We start from the raw sequence: 21,103 nt of genomic DNA on the forward strand, positions 1-21,103 counted from the left end.
TCACAAAACAAAAAAGAAGAGAAAAAGAAAAAAAGGAAGAAAAAAGAGAAAAAGAAAAAAAGCCGAAAACTTCCCAGGGTTTGCCTTAGAATTAGCAGGTGGGGATGGACCCCGTTCCACCACGAGGTCCTCCAGCGCCCCGGGCTCCAGCGTACCCCACGCCTCTGAGCTCGCGGCCCCGCCCCCGGCCTCCTGCGGGGCTTTAATGACATAAGCAACTTTCCTCGCGCACCCCCCGCCCCGTCTTGGTACGGCCTGTCCGGCGCTCGACGTTCCACCCCCCTCTCTCTTCTCTCAGGTTGGTTCAGCCCCCGTCTACACTGGGGTGGTGCTTAGCCGGCGCCAGACCGACCCTCGACTTCGGAGAGGCAGCGCGGTGCCTCTGGGTGCTTCCGCCTCCCCTTCTCCGGCTTCTCCAGCGTCCTCGGCCTCGTCGCCCGCCGCGGGAACCCGAGACCCCAGTGTATGCCCCACCCCTGACCCCGCTCGCGACATGTCCACTCCGGCTCGGCGGCGCCTCATGCGGGACTTCAAGAGGTAAACTGAGGGGACGGCCGAGGCCGGGGGTTGCGAGCCGGGGCACAGGGCGGGTCCCGAGGCGCGCCGGGCGGGGAGGGCTGGGGAGCGGCCGGGAGCGGGCGCCAGTGCCGGCCTAGGGGGACCCCTGTCTGTCTTCCCGAAGGTTGCAGGAGGATCCTCCAGCCGGAGTCAGCGGGGCTCCGTCCGAGAACAACATAATGGTGTGGAACGCGGTCATTTTCGGGTGAGTCTGCGTTCGTGGCGGTGGCGAGAGAACGGGGTACGCGAGCCCTCTCGGTCTGCGCTCCAAGGCGGGCCCCCCGTGGAGGCCGAGGGGGTAGGGGAAAATGTTTGGGTCTGGCTGGGCCTAGGCGCCTCCCCGGAGCCTGTGCCTCGATTAGCTCAGTTCCCGCTGCCAGGGGGAACCGCTTGGGGTTCTAGGGGGGCGGGGCGGGGAGTGGTGGCGGTTAGGCGCGGCGGCCTGCCCTGTGTCTCTGAGCCCGGGACATCTATTTGTAGTGGCTTCCGACTCCGGCAGCGGTGCGGGAGGTGGCAGAGCTCGGGATAGCCATCTCAGATGAAGCAGGGAGAAGGGGGCCCCTTAAGTGGGAACTGACCATTTTTCTCTGTGTTGCAGGCCTGAAGGGACCCCGTTTGAGGATGGTAAGAGAGAGTTTCTTTACCCACTTTTCAGGAGCCTGATCATCTGGGGAATGGGTTCCCACTCATCCTGGAAGTGTCTCCTGCTTAGGAACCTGGCTCTGCCTAGTCTCTGTCTGCTAAAGGCTTGAATGGAATGCAGTGTGTAGCTGGTCGTTCTGGATATTGTATGCTTGACTAGAACTGCACCTTTCTTCTTGCTTTCTTAAAAAAAAATCTGGGGAAGGCAGTCACTTTTTAAAAGGAGCAATCATAGCACTGGTATTAAGGATTTTTGAGGCTTGGGCTGTGATTCTGCTAAATTCAGCCCTCCATCACTGAATTAGTATAAACCCAACCAGTTGCTGATAGTCAGCAGAGACCCCAGAGACCATCTGGTTCAGAATTCTACCCCAAGGGCAGGAATTGTGGTCAGCAGGTGCTTGGTAAATGTGTGTTGGATGTTGAGTGGATGCAAGCGTCCCTTCCATTCAACTGTCTGGTTTCTACAATCTGACATTGAATGCCTGTCAGCCTCACTTCTCTAAGATGGTCTTAAATGCCTCATTTGAGTACAGTATTGTTTCTTATTTTTAAGTGAATTTACAGTGTGTGCTTTCATCAAGACGTTATGATCAGTAATTTCAAAGCAGCTTCACAATTGAAGTTAGCCTCACTGTACCCTTTTGATCAGTGTCCCGCCTACTTGAAAGTACTACATGTACCAGTAGGTACATAATTTTTAAGTGATTTAGGTTTAACTTTTAAAAACACATGTGTAATGTAAATTGCTTTTTAAAAACTTTATGATTTTAGATAATTATAGATTCATATGCAGTTGCAAGAAATTAAGAGAGACACCCTTTATACCCTTAACCCAGTCCTCTCCCCAAACCCTCCCGTTTGGTAACATCTTGAATGACTAGACCCTATCACAACCAGAAAAATGACATTGATAGTTCTGCACTCAGTTGTGTGTGTGGTGTGTGTGTGTTGTTGTTTTTTGAAAGTTTAATACATTTAAAGGATGATTAAAGTATTTGAACTTATGAAATTCTTTAATATTTGAGGTTTTTAAAAAAAGGAAAAGGATGTTTCTGTTATTTTTTTTCCTCAATGATTTATCTTCATTCGGTCACATAGCATTTATACACACACACACACTTCAGTTTGAAGGTGGGAACAAAAACATTTCTGCAAACTACTTAATACATACTTATGTTGCTGAGCCGGATTGCTTTTTGATGCTACCAGTCCGCAAAATGTTGTGAGGTAAGTCAATATCAACTAAGTCTATAATTCATCTCAAGTAGTTAGATTTCCCCAGGAAACTGTGGACAGTCACCTGAATATTTTTAGCTTCCTCTCTACCTTTACCCCTTGGGTAAATATCATTGCTCTTCAGGGCTGCAATGAAAAGAAATGACAGCAGGAGACAGTGATTGTAAGGGCATACTACTTTGGTGCAGTTAATCATTTGAACTGATTTGTAGCAAGAAACTATAGCTAGACTTAAATTTTCCTCTACCAGATTGGCACTAGTTATTTATTTATTTATTTACTTATTTATTTATTTATTTTTGAGATGGAGTCGCGCCCTGTCACCCAGACTGGAGTGCGATGGCGCGATCTCAGCTCACTGCAACCTCCGCCTCCTGGGTTCAAGTGATTCTCCTGCTTCAGCCTCCTGAATAGCTGGGATTACAGGTGCACGACACCACGCCCGGCTAATTTTTTGTATCTTTAGTAGAGACAGGGTTTCACCATGTTGGCCAGGCTGGTCTCAAACTCCTGACCTTGGGATCCACCCGCCTTGGCCTCCCAAAGTGCTGGGACTACAGGCTTGAGCCACCGTACCCAGCCAGCACTAGTTCTTTATACCTGAGATTTAAATGTACAGATTAACTGTGTATTTGCTTTAGCTCTAGTAGGCTTTGTTTTCACTGGCTTCTTTTTTCCTCGTTTTACTCTGTTTTATGCTGGGCACAGCTTTATTAATAGTACATCGCTTTGCTGGGGATCGGCTACCTAAATATTTCAAGGGTGCTTCTCTTAAGTGGTATGAATTGAAAAGGTACTTACGGAGTCCATTATCTACCAGGACTGTCACCTTTGACATTACTGGTACTATTTTTGATGATGTGTATCTCCATCCTAGCATTACTGAAAGGAATTACTCAGGCTGATTTGTTCTGTTGAACAGTCTGCTACCCATGGATGCTTCCTCAGGTATCTGGAACACTGTGGTTTTGAGATGGAGTTTTGCTCTTGTCACCCAGGCTGGAGTGCAATGGCATGAGCTCAGCTCACTGCAACCTCTGCCTTCCAGGTTCAAGCAATTCTCCTGCCTCAGCCTCCCGAGTAGCTGGGATTACAGGCACCCGCCAGCACGCCCAGCTAATTTTTGTATTTTTAGTAGAGGGAGGTTTCACTATGTTGACCAGGCTGGTCTCGAACTCCTGACCTAAGGTGATCCGCCCACCTTGGCCTCGCAAAGTGCTAGGATTACGAGCATGAGCTGCTGTGTCCGGCCTTAACCATTTTTTGAATGCCCTTTATTTACAGTTGGGGACTTTACAGTTAGAGAAAAGACTGATTAGGGATAAGTGGCATAGTTGATTTTGCTGTTTCCAATGTATTATGTTAATTAAGAACCCCAAAACTACTTTTGCTTCTTCGTTGTAAACTGTTCGTTATGGAAGTTTCTGGAACAGTCAGGTCCTAGTTAGAGTGATGAAATCTTAAGAAAAGCAACACTTAAGGGTATTTTGGTTTAACTTCACACAATAAGAGGAATATATTCTTAAGAGCTTACACTACCAAAACATTGGGGAGAAATGCTTCCTCATCAGAATATCTTGGTATACATGCTAAATACAAAGGTTATGGAATATAATCTTCATCACATAATCTAAAAATTGTTAATAGACATGGTAAGGTACTGGTATTTGCTTTTCATAATAGATGTGTTCTTTAGAATTGGGGTATACATCTTTTTTATTTTTTTTAATTTTTGGAAATATTTCTGAGTCATAAAATCGTTTTCAAAATGAATCTCTGAAGTCCACTAAGAGTATTTTAAAGATAAATAAATCCTATGATGAAGAGTTTTGGATATTACTTGAAAAATGGATTTTCAGTCATCAAAAATAATTTTGAAGTTACATGTATTTTGCTTTCTTCTCAGGGGTCACAAACTGGTGGCCAAATAGCAGAAAACACCTGCAGGTGTGTTTTCTTTGGCCAACACAGTATTTTCCAAAACTTGACTTTGTCAATGTCTTTAGGCAGAACATATACTCCCTCTAGTTCAACCTTATCACTCCTTATTGCCATACACCAAAATTATATAAACTTAACACGTTTATATAATTTTGGTGGTCTCCCTGTATAGATGGATTAATTGATACTTTCCTTATGATGTTTTAGCCTCGGGAAGATGAACAAAATTAGTATACGTTATGTACAACCATGGTGAGGCTTACATTTTCAGTTATTTTAAAGCCTAGCCTTCTAAATATTCAGAGAGTAAGCTCTAGTCTCAGACTGCATAATACTAATTCTGGGATTTTAAATTCCCTTAACATTTGTTTAGAGCTTAGAAATTACATTGAAGGTTATACTAAACAGGCTCTGATTAATGTGACTAAAAGTGCAGTGAAGTTTTCACCCTCTTTTTAATGTGTACCTTGAATAAGATTTGGGTTAAGTCTTAATTTATATTCAAGTAGACATAAATAGGTTGCTTCACTTCTCAAGATATTAAGTGAACTGTTTTAAAAGACTTGTGATTAACTTCTTTGGTAGCTAGGTAATCACCTAGTTGAACTTCTGGGCAAGTGTATGCAGAAAGCTCAAGTCAAGGAACTTGTGAGCCACCAACATAGGTACTCAACTTGCTTTGCACTGTGAGTGTTTGATGTAGACCTAAAAGTACTGTTTGATATCTGAATGCCTTAATTGTATATTTCTTACTGATAGTTAAGTTCTGATTTTTGGGTTTTGCCTCCTTCAGCTGAGTCTAGAGATGTGAAACTTTAGAATTATTATAGCAAAAATAGTTGCTCATGGTTTTGGAGCACTTAACTTTGTGGCACTATGCATATTTCTCTCATTTAAACCTCACAACAATGCTGTGTGGTGGGTACTATTATTAATCTCATTTTACAAATGAGGAACTTAAGGTTTAGTCAAGGAGCACACCTTCCCCGAAGTCTCACAGCTAGTAAGTACCAAAGCAAGGACTTGGGCCCAGACCTGTCTGACTGCAGAGCTCACGCTCTTAGCCAGTATGTTGTACTGTTTTTGCTTATGGCTTCCCTGTGTCTTGCTTTACTACCTTTAGATATCATATTTAGTGATGGTTTTAAAGTAGCTGGGATGTCCATGTGCTATTACATCTTCCCAGTTTTAGAGCAGCGTCTCTTACTCATAATTTGGTCAGATTGCAACATCGATCCAAGTGTGTTTACACTTGAGATCATAATACATAAGGAAACTCAAAGTTTGGAACTCTAACATGTTCCCGCTTTTTCTTGCATATTATAATGTCAATAAATACTGAAAAGGAAGAACTGTGCTTTCTTCCTCAGAAAGAGGAAGATTTATGACCAGGTGGTGATAAAGGTGAAGTATATTCTGATGGACATACTTCCATACTTCTAAAGGGCATATGTTTGTCCATTCCATAAGATTTTACTTTCTGGCCGGGCGCGGTGGCTCAAGCCTGTAATCCCAGCACTTTGGGAGGCCGAGACGGGCGGATCACGAGGTCAGGAGATCGAGACCATCCTGGCTAACACGGTGAAACCCCGTCTCTACTAAAAAATACAAAAAACTAGCCGGGCGAGGTGGCGGGCGCCTGTAGTCCCAGCTACTCGGGAGGCTGAGGCAGGAGAATGGCGTGAACCCGGGAGGCGGAGCTTGCAGTGAGCTGAGATCCGGCCACTGCACTCCAGCCTGGGCGACAGAGCGAGACTCCGTCTCAAAAAAAAAAAAAAAAAAAAAAAGATTTTACTTTCTTTCCTTAGTTATAATACATAGTATCTTCAGGTCTGGCTTTGAAAAGAAAATAGGGAGTAACAATAGTTTGAGGAATACAATGTCTCTATATGTTGCATTTTATATTATTATGAAGCTTTGAGATACTTGTTCATACTAAGGGCAGCTTTGTTAGCAAATCGTTTCCAATGAGCTTGCTAAAAACAAACTTTTTGATATTGCTTTGTCACGGATCTAGTCCTAGAATGATTATAGTCTTCTCTCTTTTTCTTAAGCAGTGATAAACCTTTTGATGAGAACAAAAAGGAAATAAATTGCTAACTCTGAAGGAACCAGTAAGAAATACACCGAAGTGTGGTCTGTTGTTTTAGAATAATTTGTTACATGGACCAGAGTAATACAGTGGAACATGCATCACCTTATACCATATAGTAACTGATCCTTTTAAGTTTACTTGAACAGATTTCAGTCAGGAAAAAACATTGCTCAATTGTTTTCTTGAATTTATTCAACAAACAATTGAAAATAATATTTTAAAGGACATAATCTCCTCAGATCACATCTTAAAATTCTTGAATGAGATCCAGTTTGTCCATGCCTTGTAAGTAAGTTTATAACCTACTATGCTTTAGGGCCTCCTGCTACCTTAGGTTGACATATATTTAAGAAAAATAATTTCATTTCAATAGTAGCGTAAACAAACATTAGAAAAATAAATTTGCTGGAAACGTGAATGCAATCTAAACAAAATATGATTTTAAAATTATTTCTGCCATTAATTCCTTCCATATGTGTGAATAATTGAGTTGATTTTATAGTGAAGTACCTTATGAGCCATACTTAAGGGTTTCTGAGAAGGACTATGAAGTTTTTCCTGGCTTAAATTCAATTAAGTTTTCATTATAGGATCACTATGACATGAAAAGGAACCAGAGTGAACACTTTTATACTTACTCTCTTCTATTTTAAAAATAGCTTGATTATGGATTTGTATTCTGGCATTGGTTTTTGAACCTTTGTGCCTTCATTCTTTCCAGTCTGTTTAAAAATCACTGGATACTTTAAGATGGCAGCTGACTAAAATAGGCCTTTGAGGTCTTTTGGTCTTCTAAAGGAGGAAGGCCAAATTTTGGGCCCAGTTTCTTATTTTAAGGATGTTTTCAAAATGTACAGTGGCTAAAGTTTTCTTGTATGCAGTAATTTTGTGTTTATGATGGCTGTCTTCAAGTTTGGGGGAAAATAATGGCAAAACAAAAAATCACATTTGAGTAGTTCTTAGAGCAATTCCTAGAGATGTATTTCTTACCTGGCCTCTCCTCTCTACCCTGTATCTTTGCATTATTTAATACTTGGAAAAACCCACATAGCATTAAAAACAAAGTACAACTGAACAAAGTGATAAATACATTTTCTTAAATCTTTCTTTTCTAACTACAGGAACATTTAAACTTACAATAGAATTCACTGAAGAATATCCAAATAAACCACCTACAGTTAGATTTGTCTCTAAGATGTTCCATCCAAATGGCAAGTATCACTTTTAGTACAGTGTTTTAAACTACTATAGTGTTTATTATGGAGTATTCCACATTTCCTGTGTATTTTGTGGTGCCTGAGTATTTGTTTAGGCAGCTTGCTGCTTCCTGAAAGCTGAACTTGTTCTTGGTTTTCTGTGGCTGTCTTGTCCTAGAACTGAAGCAGTGGAGTTATTTTCCCTTTGCTTGGAGTCTGGGAGCCTCCTGATTTTGATGATCTTTGTCATTTACTTATTAAACAAAACGAAGGATGTTCTTGAGGTTTCCTTTTAATGCTAGGCCAGATTGGGATAGTCTTGTGTTGTAATTATTTTCATTAGCATTTAGAAAAGTACTTTTCATTGGATGCATATCAGAATTACTGTGGAACATTTTAAAAATGCAGATGCCTTCGCCTCACTCCAAACCTACTGAATAGGATTCTGTTGTTGAGGGCCAGGCATACGGTATGTCAGAAAAGCACCACAGGTGATTCTAACTTACCGCTTTGCGCTTTTTAAAATAGTAGTAAGCCTAGAACAGCTTGCCTTTTATTTAGGTTAATGAAGTATTTTTCAGGGTATCAGATATTTTTATCTTTTTGTCAAAATGAAATCTTGTGAACTCTGAGCGATCTTTTGTTATTTCAGATAGGCGATACAGCCTACAAATTTGGTGGAATGAATTTCCCACATGTCTGGGGATAGCTAGGGACCCTGTTCAAAAATGTTTGATTTCCTGGATAATAGGGCAGTCTTTTCCAAAGGATGAACACTAAGTATCTTCCAGTTTTATGCTGATCACATCTGACATTCTCTGATCATCCTGATTATTTCACTAGTGGTGGTTATGACTCATCTTTTTAGGCAGTTAACTGGGAAGCAACCTAGGAATCTTTTTAAAACTTCAAAAGCAAAGTATTCTTGACTATTTTTGTTTTGTCTATAATGTTAAAACCTTAGTGGTCTTGTTATGTTTAATGTACCTACTTCTTTGTTCTTAGTCTATGCAGATGGTAGTATATGTCTGGACATACTTCAGAACCGTTGGAGTCCAACCTATGATGTGTCTTCCATTCTAACATCCATACAGGTGAATTTTTCCCTAATGTGACGAACTATAACTTTTAATATGTTTATATTAGCAATTGAATTGTTTTTGAAAGTCATAATGTAATAGACCTTTTTATTTTTGGTCAAAGCTTGTTTGTTTTATAGATGAAAAGTAGACCATTAAGACCCAAGTCAGCTGGGTGCAGTCGCTCACACCTGTAACCTCAGCACTTAGGCAGGCCAAGGTGGGAGGATTGCTTGAGCTCAGGAGTTTGAGACCAGCCTGGGCAACATAGTGAGACCCCATCTCTCTTTTTAAAAAAAAAAAAAAAGACCCAAGCCACATGTGTTTTCCTAGCTACTAGCAGATTCATGTAACTCTGGGTTTGCGTGCTAAAGACAAGAAATGTAGCTGTACTTAGGACAATTCAATTGAGTGTCACTACCTTATAAAATAGCTGTTTTGCATTAAGTAACTGACATTTTAAAAATTGTCTCTTTAGTCTCTATTGGATGAACCCAATCCCAATAGTCCAGCAAACAGCCAGGCTGCTCAGCTGTACCAGGAGAACAAACGGGAATATGAAAAGCGTGTTTCTGCAATAGTAGAACAAAGCTGGCGTGATTGTTGACCCCGGGTACAGTTTAAAGAAGAAGCTGGCCATAAGAAAAATATATATTGATGTGTTTGTCACTCCCTACTCCTGTCATTACATTTACTTTATTAAAAGCAAAATAGCTGTTGTGCTGTTTCCATCTTCCTTGCCAAGTTTTCCTACCCCTTCTACCCTCTCCTTAAACATCAGAAAACACCCTCTATGAAATCAAATGTACTGTACCTGGGTTACTTGCAAAAATTACTAATGCTTCAGTTTTTCTGTTGTATTTCATTTCCAGTTTTCAAGCAGTTATTTTTATTACTGTACTTTAAGCTTTTAAGATGAATTGTTATACAAGAGGTGCTTATGCTTAGCTTGATGACCAGGATGTTATTTTTAATGAAATGATTGCTGAGTGTTTCATCCTGGCTGGTCCTTCACTTGTGTTGGATTTAGAAGTGAATGTGTTTGGAATATGGCCTACAGAGAATAGAAACAAATCCATGTAAACAATTTTGAAGGAGGAATGGGAGCTAAAAATCCTGTGATACTAAGATCTCAGTCATATGAATTACAAGATAGTATTTACTGGCAAGGAGAATGTTGAAGGACTCAGCTAAAGGAGTACAGCAATTGTAGTAACTGACACATCCTCTCTTTGCAAGCTACTGACAGGGCACACTCATGCTAAGTTTCAGAATATTGGTCTTCTGGGTTTTTGCTTTTTAAAAGAGGTGTGGGAGCAGAGGAATGGAAATATGCATGAGTTTTTGAGCTAGGGAAAGTTGGAGATCCTTTAATCTTTTTAAAGGATCAGTGCTGCCCTAGATGAATAAACTCAATTGTTCATCTTTATTTTAGAGTTTTAATGAATTCAAGGAAGGGAACACAGCATATCTGTGGCCAACTGTTTTCCACTCAAATCCTGAGTTATTGCTGCATGCTTTAATTTCTTCCCTTTCAGCATCTGAGAACTTTAAAGCCAACGTCTGCAATCTGTTTTTCGATATTTATACTTTTAGATATATAGTACCTTTAAGTAGCAGTATGGGACAAGGCTTGTAAATGTTTTGTCTAATGTTCTATTGTCACCTTTTATGCATTTATCACTTCCAAATCTAACTTTGCACAAGTAACCCATGTAAAAAAAATGTACATTTTTCAAAGTTGTAAATAAAAATAACCTTAAAATTTCATAGTCAAGGTATCATTGTTGTTTTTTTCTGGTTTGTTTTGGTTTGGTTTTTTTAGCTCAGTATAAACTTTTTGTATTGGTTTCTTATTGGGATCTCATATCTACTCATTTCCCCCCTCAAACATTAAGGTAAAAGCAAAAATACTCATTCTGGGAATGGAAAAGAAAAGACAGATACTTCTGGAGAGAACCTTTTTTTTCTTTCCAGTCATAAGTGGTAATGCTTTTTAAACATTAACAATATAGAGCTGGGCGCAGTGGTTCATGCCGGTAATCCCAACACTTTGGGAGGCCGAGGCGGGCAGATCACGAGGTCAGAAGATCGAGACCATCCTGGCTAACACGGTGAAACCCTGTCTCTACTAAAAATACAAAAAAATTAGCCAGGTGTGGTGGCACGCCCCTGTAGTCCCAGCTGCTTGGGAGGCTGAGGGCAGGAGAATCGCTTGAACCCGGGAGGCGGAGGTTGCAGTGAGGCAAGATTGTGCTACTGCACTCCAGCCTGGTGACAGAACGAGACGCACCCTCAGAGACCAAGATCTAACTTGTTGATCCTGACGTTCCACCTCTTTAAAAGCCCTAGCTCAAAAACAAACAGTACCAAACTACTAGATTTTTTTTTTTTTTTTTTGAGACGGAATCTAGCTCTGTCGCCCAGACTGGAGTGCAGTGGTGCAATTTTGGCTCACTGCCACCTCTGCCTCCGGGGTTCAAGTGATTCTCCTGCCTCAGCCTCCCGAGTAGCTGGGATTACAGGTGCCCGCCACCACACCCAGCTAATTTTTGTATTTTTAGTAGAGACGGGGTTTCACTGTGTTGGCCAGGCTGGTCTTGAACTCCTGACCTCATGATCCACCTGCCTCGGCCTCCCAAAGTGCTGGGATTACAAGTGTGAGCCACCGCGCCCAGTCTAGATGGTATTTTAAATCCTATGTAAAGTTTGGGAGTACAGATATCCTCAATCACTTTGATTAAACAAAACTCTGCTTTCTTCTGAGGAGCAGCCCAGCTCATTTTAAAGAGGCAAGGACAATGACTTTGTAAAAACTACCACCTCTTCGTACTTGTTTGGTTGGGTGGATGGGGCTAAATGAAGTTAAGTCCTTACGATGCATGTATCCCATTCATCTTTTAAGACATGGTACTTGAAGCCTCAGTATGGAGAAGTACAATCTGCACTAATTACCACATTACTTGGATTGTTTCACCTAGGAGCAATGTCCTTCAATTTGCTTAATATTTTCCCTCAAGTCCATTTCTGCTTCAAAGTAGAACCACATTAAATTTTTCTATTTGGTGGATTAGTTTTGCATTAACTTTTTCATCCTGCTATGTGGCTGAGTGCTTTAAATATTGACACTGTTAATCATACCTGAAAAAATGTAAGGCGAGACTCAGAATGGTCAGGTTTAATAACTTTTTTCTTTTGTACACCTCCTGAGAAACACAATACCCAATCTCTTTCATAGGATAATCCGTTTAAAACCTTACAACAGAGCCAACAAGCTGACCTCCCAAAAACAACATATGCATGGTCAAAGGCACCACAAACCATTCATTTGAACATTTTATGCTAATTGCCTCTTTCTCCCTTTAAACACCACAGGCTACATGTATTGATAACAAAGTTAATGAAAACAAATTTGCACGGTCCCTTTTTCAAATGGCAGTCAGGTTTGAACTTTTCAATTCTGCATGTGCTGATGTGGGGAAGGAGGTATGATGAAGAACCAAAGCTGCAATTAGAATCCTTTATTTAGGACCCATCTCCAGCTCAGGGGTTACTCATAGCAAAGAGAATGCATTGTATACTACTAAAAAAGAATCCCAACAAAAGGCATGATATTTCCATTCATTTTGCAATCAAAGGGGAGGAAAAAAATCCAAAAAGTACATCTGTGACACTAAAAGCTAGATATAAAATGGAAAGCACAGTTAGTTCTTCAGTATAAAAAACAAGTAATCCAAATAAAATTTGAAATTGCTCATGTACCTGTGCAGATTTTATAGAAGGTTTCTGGGTTAAGAATGACTACATTTCAAAGAAAGGGAAAATACAGTAACCAACTGAAAGGGGACAAAATGGAACAACAGCAAGCTTGTCAGCAGCTCATTCATGCCAACGCCATTCTCAACATTATTTTATCCTCAAGCAAGTTTTAGGTGATTTTGCTCTAATTCTGTATCAGTATCACAGATCCTAAGAAGTTAGGCAATCTGGCCCCTCAAATCCAGTAACCAAATTTGTATCTACTTGGCGCAATTATTTGGGAGCCTTCCTAACTGTAATTACCTTAATATTCTGTTCTGTTGGACTCACCTAGACAAACCAGATTCACATTTAACATTCCCCTACCTTTCCCCGCCTCAAAATCATTTGGGGAAGAAGAAAGAAATCTAAAGAGAGTAATCAGTCCACTTTTCATATCCCTTAATCCCAAAGCCACTCTTACTCAGAGAATTGAAGGCAGGTTTTTTCTAACTCACAAATTCAACATAGCTTCTGAAGGCTGGTATGAACCTTGTAAATGCAAAACAAAACAAAATTGTAGTCCAGGTGTAGTGGCTCATGCCTGTAATCCTAGCACTTTGGGAGGCTGAAGAGGGTGGGCTGTGTAACTCCAGGAGCTTGAGACCAGAATCCCATTTCCACTAAAAATACAAAAAATTAGCCAGGCCAGGTGGTGTGCACCTGTAGTCCCAGCTACTCGGGAGGCGGAAGTTGCAGTGAGCTGAGATTGCGCCACTGCACTCCAGACTGGGTAACCGGAGTGGGACCCTGTCTCAAAAAAAAAAAAAGAAAAAAAAAATTGTAATCCTATAATATCTATAAATATATTGCTTAGTTCTTTTTGCCAATGTTAATATGAAGTGCCAAAATAAAATGTACACCTCATTTCTCTTCCTACCTACATTAAGAAAGGCTATGCACTTGGCCGGGCGCGGTGGCTCAAGCCTGTAATCCCAGCACTTTGGGAGGCCGAGACGGGCGGATCACGAGGTCAGGAGATCGAGACCATCCTGGCTAACACGGTGAAACCCCGTCTCTACTAAAAAATACAAAAAACTAGCCGGGCGAGGTGGCGGGCGCCTGTAGTCCCAGCTACTCGGGAGGCTGAGGCCGGAGAATGGCGTGAACCCGGGAGGCGGAGCTTGCAGTGAGCTGAGATCCGGCCACTGCACTCCAGCCTGGGCGACAGAGCGAGACTCCGTCTCAAAAAAAAAAAAAAAAAAAAAGAAAGGCTATGCACTGTAGAAAGACCGTTAATGGAAAACCATTATCACACTGGTTAGTTACTGTAGATGATTACCAGTTACAGAGATCCAGGTATAAAGGCTAATCCTTTTATGTTTTTTAAGCATTAATTTAACCACAGTGGGCAGCCCCTTAATGTAAAATATAAAAAACAGGGCCGGGCGCGTTGGCTCAAACCTGTAATCCCAGCACTTTGGGAGGCCGAGGTGGGTAGATTGCCTGAGGGTCAGGACTTCAAGACCAGCCTGGTCAACATGGTGAAATCCCGTCTCTACTAAAAATACAAAAATCAGCCAGGCGTGGCAGAGGGTGCCTGTAATCCCAGCTACTTGGGAGGTTGACACAGGAGAATCATTTGAATCCAAGAGGTGAGGGCTGCAGTGAGTCGAGACCGCACCATTGCACTCCAGCCTGGGCAAGAAGAGTGAAACTCCATCTCAAAAACAAACAAACAAACAAAAAAAACAGGGGAAAGGAAATTACGATTTCTTGTTGGCCAATTACATGTCAAGCATGGTGCTAAATGTTTTCAAGCACTGTAAACCACCTAATTGTCCCGAACATCATTTCATTAGAGGTATCTAATGATCAATGGTAAATTCCCCTGTGCTTTTATGAGGTTATACTTGATTTACCTGAGATACAAAAACAAAATCACATAAAAGGGAGCGGCCTAAGATTTGGTTGAAGCCAGCATGTTGGCCCACAGGAAAAAAGTGATAGTTGACTGATTCCTATCTGTTAAATCCGGACATTCATCCACATGTGCTCTGGGTGCTGAACTATTCTGTGCAAACACCACTTCCGTTCTCCAGAGACCCAGTGCTGCTACAAGGCTGCTGCCCGGAAATGAGCACGCCACCATTCTGATCAACTCTGGCTCCTTTTTATTCAGGAAGCATACACTAATTCTTTTTATACATTTTTTTTTTTTTTACATTCCAGAAATAAGCGAAAATAGCAGTTTTAAATATGTTACAAAGTTGGCTTTTCAGGCTTAATAAGCTTTTTGAGAGAGGGACCAGCCAACTGACCTTTTCATCAAAGCACCAATGTATCTTCAGTCTTTTACCAAGCTCTACCACAGCTGTGGTTGCCTTGGATGTGCTGCACATCCAAACCGTGTGAAAGCTATAATGGAGAGTTGCTGTGAGTCTCTCTGCAAGGCACCAAGAACAAACAGTTCAAGCTTCCTTTCTTCAGATTGAACCAAAGTTTTTGAAACTTTCAACTGCTCTCTCAAGTAGTGCTCTCTCAGCGTGAAGACTAGAATTTGTTAAAACCCATATATCACAAGATACAGTAAATCACTTCCAATATTCTGGAAATCACATGGTAGAAGTTATAAATAAATGAACACTAAAATTACTTTAAGAAACTTTTACATCATTTAGTTGGTAAGGACATTTACGTGTACAGCACAATTTATTGTTAAACATTCTGTAACTGGCTTCACACAAAGATGAAAATAGATTAATACAAAATGATCTGACATTTTCAGTAAATCTGGAATTAAGACTGGATTTTCATTGTAGTCAATATCAACTTTACATATTGTTGCAGGTTGCTGTGCTATGCCCTTTAAAATGAGAATTTCTCGGGGTAAAATTCCATTTGGATATGTGTTCTTGCTTGTCAAACTACTAAAATCTGAGGGACACAGCAATATCAAAGACACAAACAGTAACTGCACAATATCATCTGCTGGATTAAGCTAATACAAGTGGACAGAATTCTTTAGGTTCCAATATCTAATAAACCACTATGTGAAATGAACAAGGTGAGACATCTTATGAATATACTCTGCAACCGGAACATGTAGCATTTCTTTAATTCAAAAATCTGCCTCATTAGGCATTTACAAAATAAATTAGTAAGATCTCAATTTGCTTGAGGCATAACAAGCTCGTAATGGCCCACTTGGCCTTCCTGTTTGAGCTGATCTAGTAGGTCTTCCTTCCGTCTTTTTCTACCTACCACCAGGTACCTATCATGGCCCACCCCATGAGACTTACTCTTAAGACCATACTTCTGGGCAATCTGATGTATTTGCTTCCGTTCGTCATTAGTCAGCTCTCTAGAGAAAGTCAAATCTGTGTGGCTCTCGGAGCGGGCATAGTTTCTGATGATCTGTTCAATATCTCTCTTGGCAATTTTATTCACCCTCTCTACATCCAGACCAAGCCCTTCCCGCTTATGCTGCTCTTTGACTGAGATAGGCTCCCGTATGCCCTCACCAGATTTACCTAAACCACCACCAGTCCAACCCATCTTTCTCAGAAGCTGATTTCCAATGTTATCTTCTTTGATTTGTTGTTTGTAAGCCTCCTCTGCTGAGCGGCCCTGAATTTCATTTCTTGAAATCACATCTTCAACAGCTCCTTTCTTCAAGTTGTTAATGACAGTCGGCTGGGTCTTTTTGAGGGTTTTCACAGCTTCCCCAGCAGCTTCATATTTGACAGTTTTCTTCACCCCAACTGCTTCTGCAATTACTTCACTCTCTAGAATCACTTTGCATTTCCAGCGGAGGCCTGTCATCCTTTCATAGACATACTCAACTGTCATTCGGTTAAACTGAGCTGTGTCATTCAGCGTGCACACGGGATTTGAAGAATTCTCATAAACTACAAGATCCTTTATATCTTTCTTCTTTCCAGATCCTCTGGGTGAAGAGCCTGTATGGCATTGTGAACTTTTGACAGATGGATAAGTGGGCTGTGTTTTTTGAAGAATTTTCAAAGCCTCGTCGGCAGCTGCATGTTTACTTGTTTTCTTGGTTCCATAACCTTCAGCTAAGCAGTGATCTTGTAAAAACACTCGACAACGCCATGTGCGATTTGGCATCATCTCATATTTGTATTCAATTGACATCTTGTTGAATGAGGCAGAATTGTTAAGGATACCAATTGCATCATTTGCATTTTCTGTAATGACAAAATTGGTCCAGTGTTTGGCGGAAGCATTAAAAACTGGCTGCCCGGAAGCATCTTTACCCAGTACCACCAGGTCTTCCGGTGGTTTCAGAGCTGGAGGAAATTCATAGGAGGACATGCCAATCTGACACACCACGAGGTCCTCTCCAAACGTATGTTTGAATTTCCGCCGGACAACTCTAACTTCAATACGCTTCTGCAAGAGTTTTACAGCTAGTTCTGTAGCTCGATCCCTGGACCCATTCTTGCTGCCAGCATAACCTGTAGTTAAGTAGATATTTTGGCATCTAACTTCACAAGCATAGCCATCAGTTAGAAGTTTTTTATTTTTGGGGATGTCAGCAGGAGGAATTTCCTTTAAAGGAGCATATATATACTCAGGATTTGTCTTACATGCCTGAATACAACGAGTTAACATATATGTATAATTAATTTTATCAGATCCAGAAGTCATCTCTGGATTAGAAAGGTTCTTCCAGATTGTCGCTGTTAATTTTTCAATAAAATACTGCTTCTCGGCTACCACGGACTCGGGAAATGTCTGTGATGGTGAAGGCTCAGGAGTTGACTGAGAGTTTGCCTGCTGTGATGTGCTGCTTGGGGCAGGGTTCCCACTGTCAAAATACATGTTGGCTGCTACAGGCTGGTCTTTTGTGAGAATGAATCCTGATGAATCACAATACTGAGAATTCCCATCTTGTATACTGAACGAGTCTTGAGTATAATCTTGGTAGATGTCTCTTGGCATGCTGGCAAAATGTGTTTGTTCATTTACCTCTTTTGTTTGAGGGCCATAAGGATCTTCCTGTCTTTCATCTTTTGAACTACTAGCTACAAAATGTACAGGCTCAAAACGAGGTCTCGCATGGAATTTGGAACCGGCTTGCTTTTTAGGAGGATTTTGACCTATAGAATGAGTGAAATTTACAATTCATTAAAATGGGAATATTTCAAAAGAACCAAACAGGAAAATAGTACCAACCATATTATTTGCAAGCTGCATTGTTGGTACAAGATACTTCCATCACAAAAACTTCACATCATTTGGGTGAAGGGACTCAATTATCAATGTAAGATTCCAGCATAAGGAGGGATGTTCCCTGTCTTTCCACATGTACGGGAAGACCCTTGATAGAAAATATACCATTGAGTCAAGTATGCAGGTCACCACCACACATTACTGGTAGCTGCTTTTGCATCAAATGAGCTAAAGCACAGGTGAAGTATACTCTTCACTTGTGCTGGAAGGTGAAGTGGACTGGAAGATTGTTCCAGTACAATCTCATACCACCCATGCTGAAAAGCTCACTTAAGGATTGAAAATGGGAAAGATGGTTCTAATGCAAGGCAGATGATGAGCAGAGGCAGTTACAAAGCCTTTCTCTTTTGTATCAGAGGTGAGTGACTCTGTGATGGTGCTTTACATAGTTGTGACTAAAAATCAAAGAAAAAGAATGATCAAAAGTTTTCAACTTCAAAACCTCAGCTCTGACCCATTCATCACAAAAGGGTGTTTGCTCTATTTTCTTTCTAGAACAAACAACAGCTGGAAACTAATGATTTATGTGAGATGCCAAATTTAAAGCTATAGATGAACTCTGATGAGGCTATACTAGACACTAGAGCTTCCTCCCTGTAACACTGCTCAGTAGAAAGCTCGTCCATCCCGGACCCATCCAAGAGGATTTAGGGACTTAGATGCTCAAGTGATCACAGGATAAGATTTTATTTAGAGGGCGGTTCCATGGCATAAATTTCAAGGACTGCATAATAATATGATTTCGATATTCTTAGTTTTCAATTCTATTTAGCATACTCAAAAAAGTGTATATAACTAAAAGCTAAAACTCTTTTACCCGTAAGAACTAATATTACCAATGTTATTTGAAATCATATACCACACTCATACCATTTTTGAAAGCCATGTTTCTTCAAATCCCACCTTTCAGAAACAAGTATACTCACCATCACATGTTGAGAGGTGGCGTTTTTGACCTTTGGAAGGCTTGGACAGCACCAGATCATATGAAGGCATCTCCCCAATATCAATACCTTCAGCCATTTGGAGAATTTTTTCCATCAGGCGTGGGCTGTACCTATTTAAGTTAATATAATCTAGAGTTAAAACAGGTAAGGATGTCTTTTTTAAAAAGCTTCAAAATAAGCCAGTCTTATAATTGCTCCCACAAGACTTTATCAACAGGGTATTTTGGCTATAAAACCAAAGAATCGGCCCTAAAATATTTACCCATCAAATGAATAATTATGTTACTAATTAGGCAATCAAGATTTTTTCAGCATAAGACATACAAATATAAACTCAAAAAATTTTAGCAAAAACCTTATCTTTAATTTGAATTGAAAATATCAGTATAAATTCATGATTTGTTTTGATTGTGGTCTCTACCATTTCTCTTGAAATGGAATCAGGGTCCTTAGAGAAGTGGCTGATTCTAAGTCTGTGGCAGGAAATGTCTAAGGTGAGCCTGAGAAATCTTCTAGCACCTAAAACCAAGGAATCTGTCAAAGATCAAAGGGGTTGTGTCAAATGGACTCAGAAGCCAATCTGAATAAACTCATACTGGCAAAGTGAGCCAACTAAAATATCGATAAGAACAATGATGGCAATGGATTGAAACACATCAAATATGTTGAAAATCCATTAGTTCATAATGATACTTACAAACTATTATTGGTCACCTTTGTTTTTTTTTTTTTTGTTTGTTTGTTTTTTGAGACGGAGTCTCGCTCTGTTGCCCAGGCTGGAGTGCAGTGGCCGGATCTCAGCTCACTGCAAGCTCCGCCTCCCGGGTTCACGCCATTCTCCTGCCTCAGCCTCCCAAGTAGCTGGGACTACAGGCGCCCGCCGCCTCGCCCGGCTAGTTTTTGTATTTTTTTAGTAGAGACGGGGTTTCACCGTGTTAGCCAGGATGGTCTCGATCTCCTGACCTCGTGATCCGCCCGTCTCGGCCTCCCAAAGTGCTGGGATTACAGGCTTGAGCCACCGCGCCCGGCTATTGGTCACCTTTGAAGGATGGAAGGAACCATGTCATTATTCTGCAAACAGGTAAATATGAAAGGAAGAAAGCAAACATTTATCCTGCATTTTCCTGTATAAACTGTACTTAGAGCAACCAAAGAGATGATGAGGAAAATATCTTTTAGAGAAGCATTCCAGCTAATAAATGAAGGAACGATGGACTACTACCATTTCGTAACCTATAATAAAATAAAAAACGATCATCAGGCGGGTATGGTGGCTCACACCTGTAATCTCAGCACTTTGGAAGGCCGAAGCAGGTGGATCACTTGAGGTCAGGAGTTCGAGAACAGCCTGGCCAACATAGTGAAACTCCATCTCTACTAAAAATACAAAAATTACCCGGGCATGGTGGTGGACACCTGTAATACCAGCTACTCAGGAGGCTGAGGCAGGAAAACTGCTTGAACCTGGGAGGCAGAGGCTGCAGCGAGCCGAGATCATGCCACTGCACTCCAGCCTGGGCGACAGAGCTAGACTCCATCTCAAAAAAAAAAAAAAAATCAACCAATCAATCAATCAATGGCTGCTAAACCTATTAGGTGAAAAGCTAATGGAGGAAGAACTCAGTCAGACCCAAGCAAATATTCTCAACTGATTACTGACAAAGGTGCCAAGGCAATTCAATGGAGGAAGGATAGCCTTCTCAACAAATGGCACCGGAACAAGTGGGCATCCATAGGCAAAACAAAAAACAAACAAACAAACAAAAAAAACAAAACTCTACAACCTAAACCTCACACCTTACAAAAAACTAACTCAAAATGCATCATAAACCTAAATGTAAAACTATGAAACTTTTATTGAAAAAAACACAAGAGAAAATCTGTGGGATCTAGAGCTAGGCAAACAGTTCTTAGGCTTGATAGCAAGCATGATCCATCCATAAAGAAACTGGTGATAAAACGGACCTCACTGAAATTAAAAAGTTTTGGCTAGGTGCGGTGGCTCACTCCCATAATCCCAGCACTTTGGGAGGCCAAGGCAGGGGGATTACTTTAGGTCAGGAGTTCAGGACCAGCCTGGCCAACATGGCAACACCCTCTCTCTACAAAAATAGAAAAAAAAAAATAGCTGGGCATGGTGCTACACACCTGCAGTCCAAGCTACTTGGAAGACTGAGGCAGGAGAATCACTCGAACCCGGGAGGTGGAGGTTGCAGTGAGCCGAGATCGCGCCACTGCACTCCAGTCTGGGTCTGGGTGACAGAGCGAGACTCCGTCTCAAAAAAAAAAAAAAAAAAAAAAAAAAAAAAAAAAAAAAAATTTTTGCTCTTGAAAGACTGTGAAAAGGATGAAAAGTCAAGCTGAAGACTGGGAGAAAATAGTTGTAAACCACACACTTGACAAAAGACT

The 21,103-nt window shown here is 40.9% G+C and overlaps 2 protein-coding genes across 7 annotated transcripts in view; one reads left to right on the top strand and one right to left on the bottom strand.

Moving 5' to 3' along the window:
* Window positions 1-248: 248 nt before the first annotated feature.
* Window positions 249-10,520, top strand: UBE2A (ubiquitin-conjugating enzyme E2A). Of its 4 annotated transcripts, none has more exons than XM_011977153.1 (6): window positions 249-537; window positions 690-763; window positions 1,157-1,182; window positions 7,597-7,686; window positions 8,677-8,765; window positions 9,229-10,520. In XM_011977153.1, the coding sequence occupies exons 2-6, from the start codon at window positions 738-740 to the stop codon at window positions 9,355-9,357; spliced, it is 360 nt and encodes a 119-aa protein (XP_011832543.1). In that variant the 5' UTR covers window positions 249-537; window positions 690-737; the 3' UTR covers window positions 9,358-10,520. The 4 variants fall into 4 exon arrangements, with proteins under 4 accessions (XP_011832543.1, XP_011832540.1, XP_011832542.1 ...); XM_011977150.1 differs by having other exon boundaries at window positions 255-537; window positions 683-763; XM_011977151.1 differs by having other exon boundaries at window positions 326-522; window positions 713-763.
* A 4,122-nt stretch (window positions 10,521-14,642) lies between these two features.
* The window catches only part of NKRF (NFKB repressing factor), a 24,741-nt gene continuing 18,280 nt past the window's right edge, over window positions 14,643-21,103 (bottom strand). For 2 of the 3 annotated variants that reach the window (XM_011977154.1, XM_011977156.1), the window contains 2 exons: window positions 18,674-18,804; window positions 14,643-17,614 (listed from right to left, as the gene is read on the bottom strand). In XM_011977154.1, the coding sequence (XP_011832544.1) occupies window positions 15,657-17,614; window positions 18,674-18,804 (2,089 nt within the window). In that variant the 3' untranslated portion in view covers window positions 14,643-15,656. Of the gene's footprint in view, window positions 17,615-18,673; window positions 19,409-19,733; window positions 19,769-21,103 lie in introns of those variants that run through there. The other variant, XM_011977157.1, reaches the window with a different exon arrangement.

The sequence above is a fragment of the Mandrillus leucophaeus genome, unplaced genomic scaffold (genome assembly GCF_000951045.1).
Source record: "Mandrillus leucophaeus isolate KB7577 unplaced genomic scaffold, Mleu.le_1.0 Scaffold174, whole genome shotgun sequence".
Taxonomy (NCBI): Eukaryota; Metazoa; Chordata; class Mammalia; order Primates; family Cercopithecidae; genus Mandrillus; species Mandrillus leucophaeus.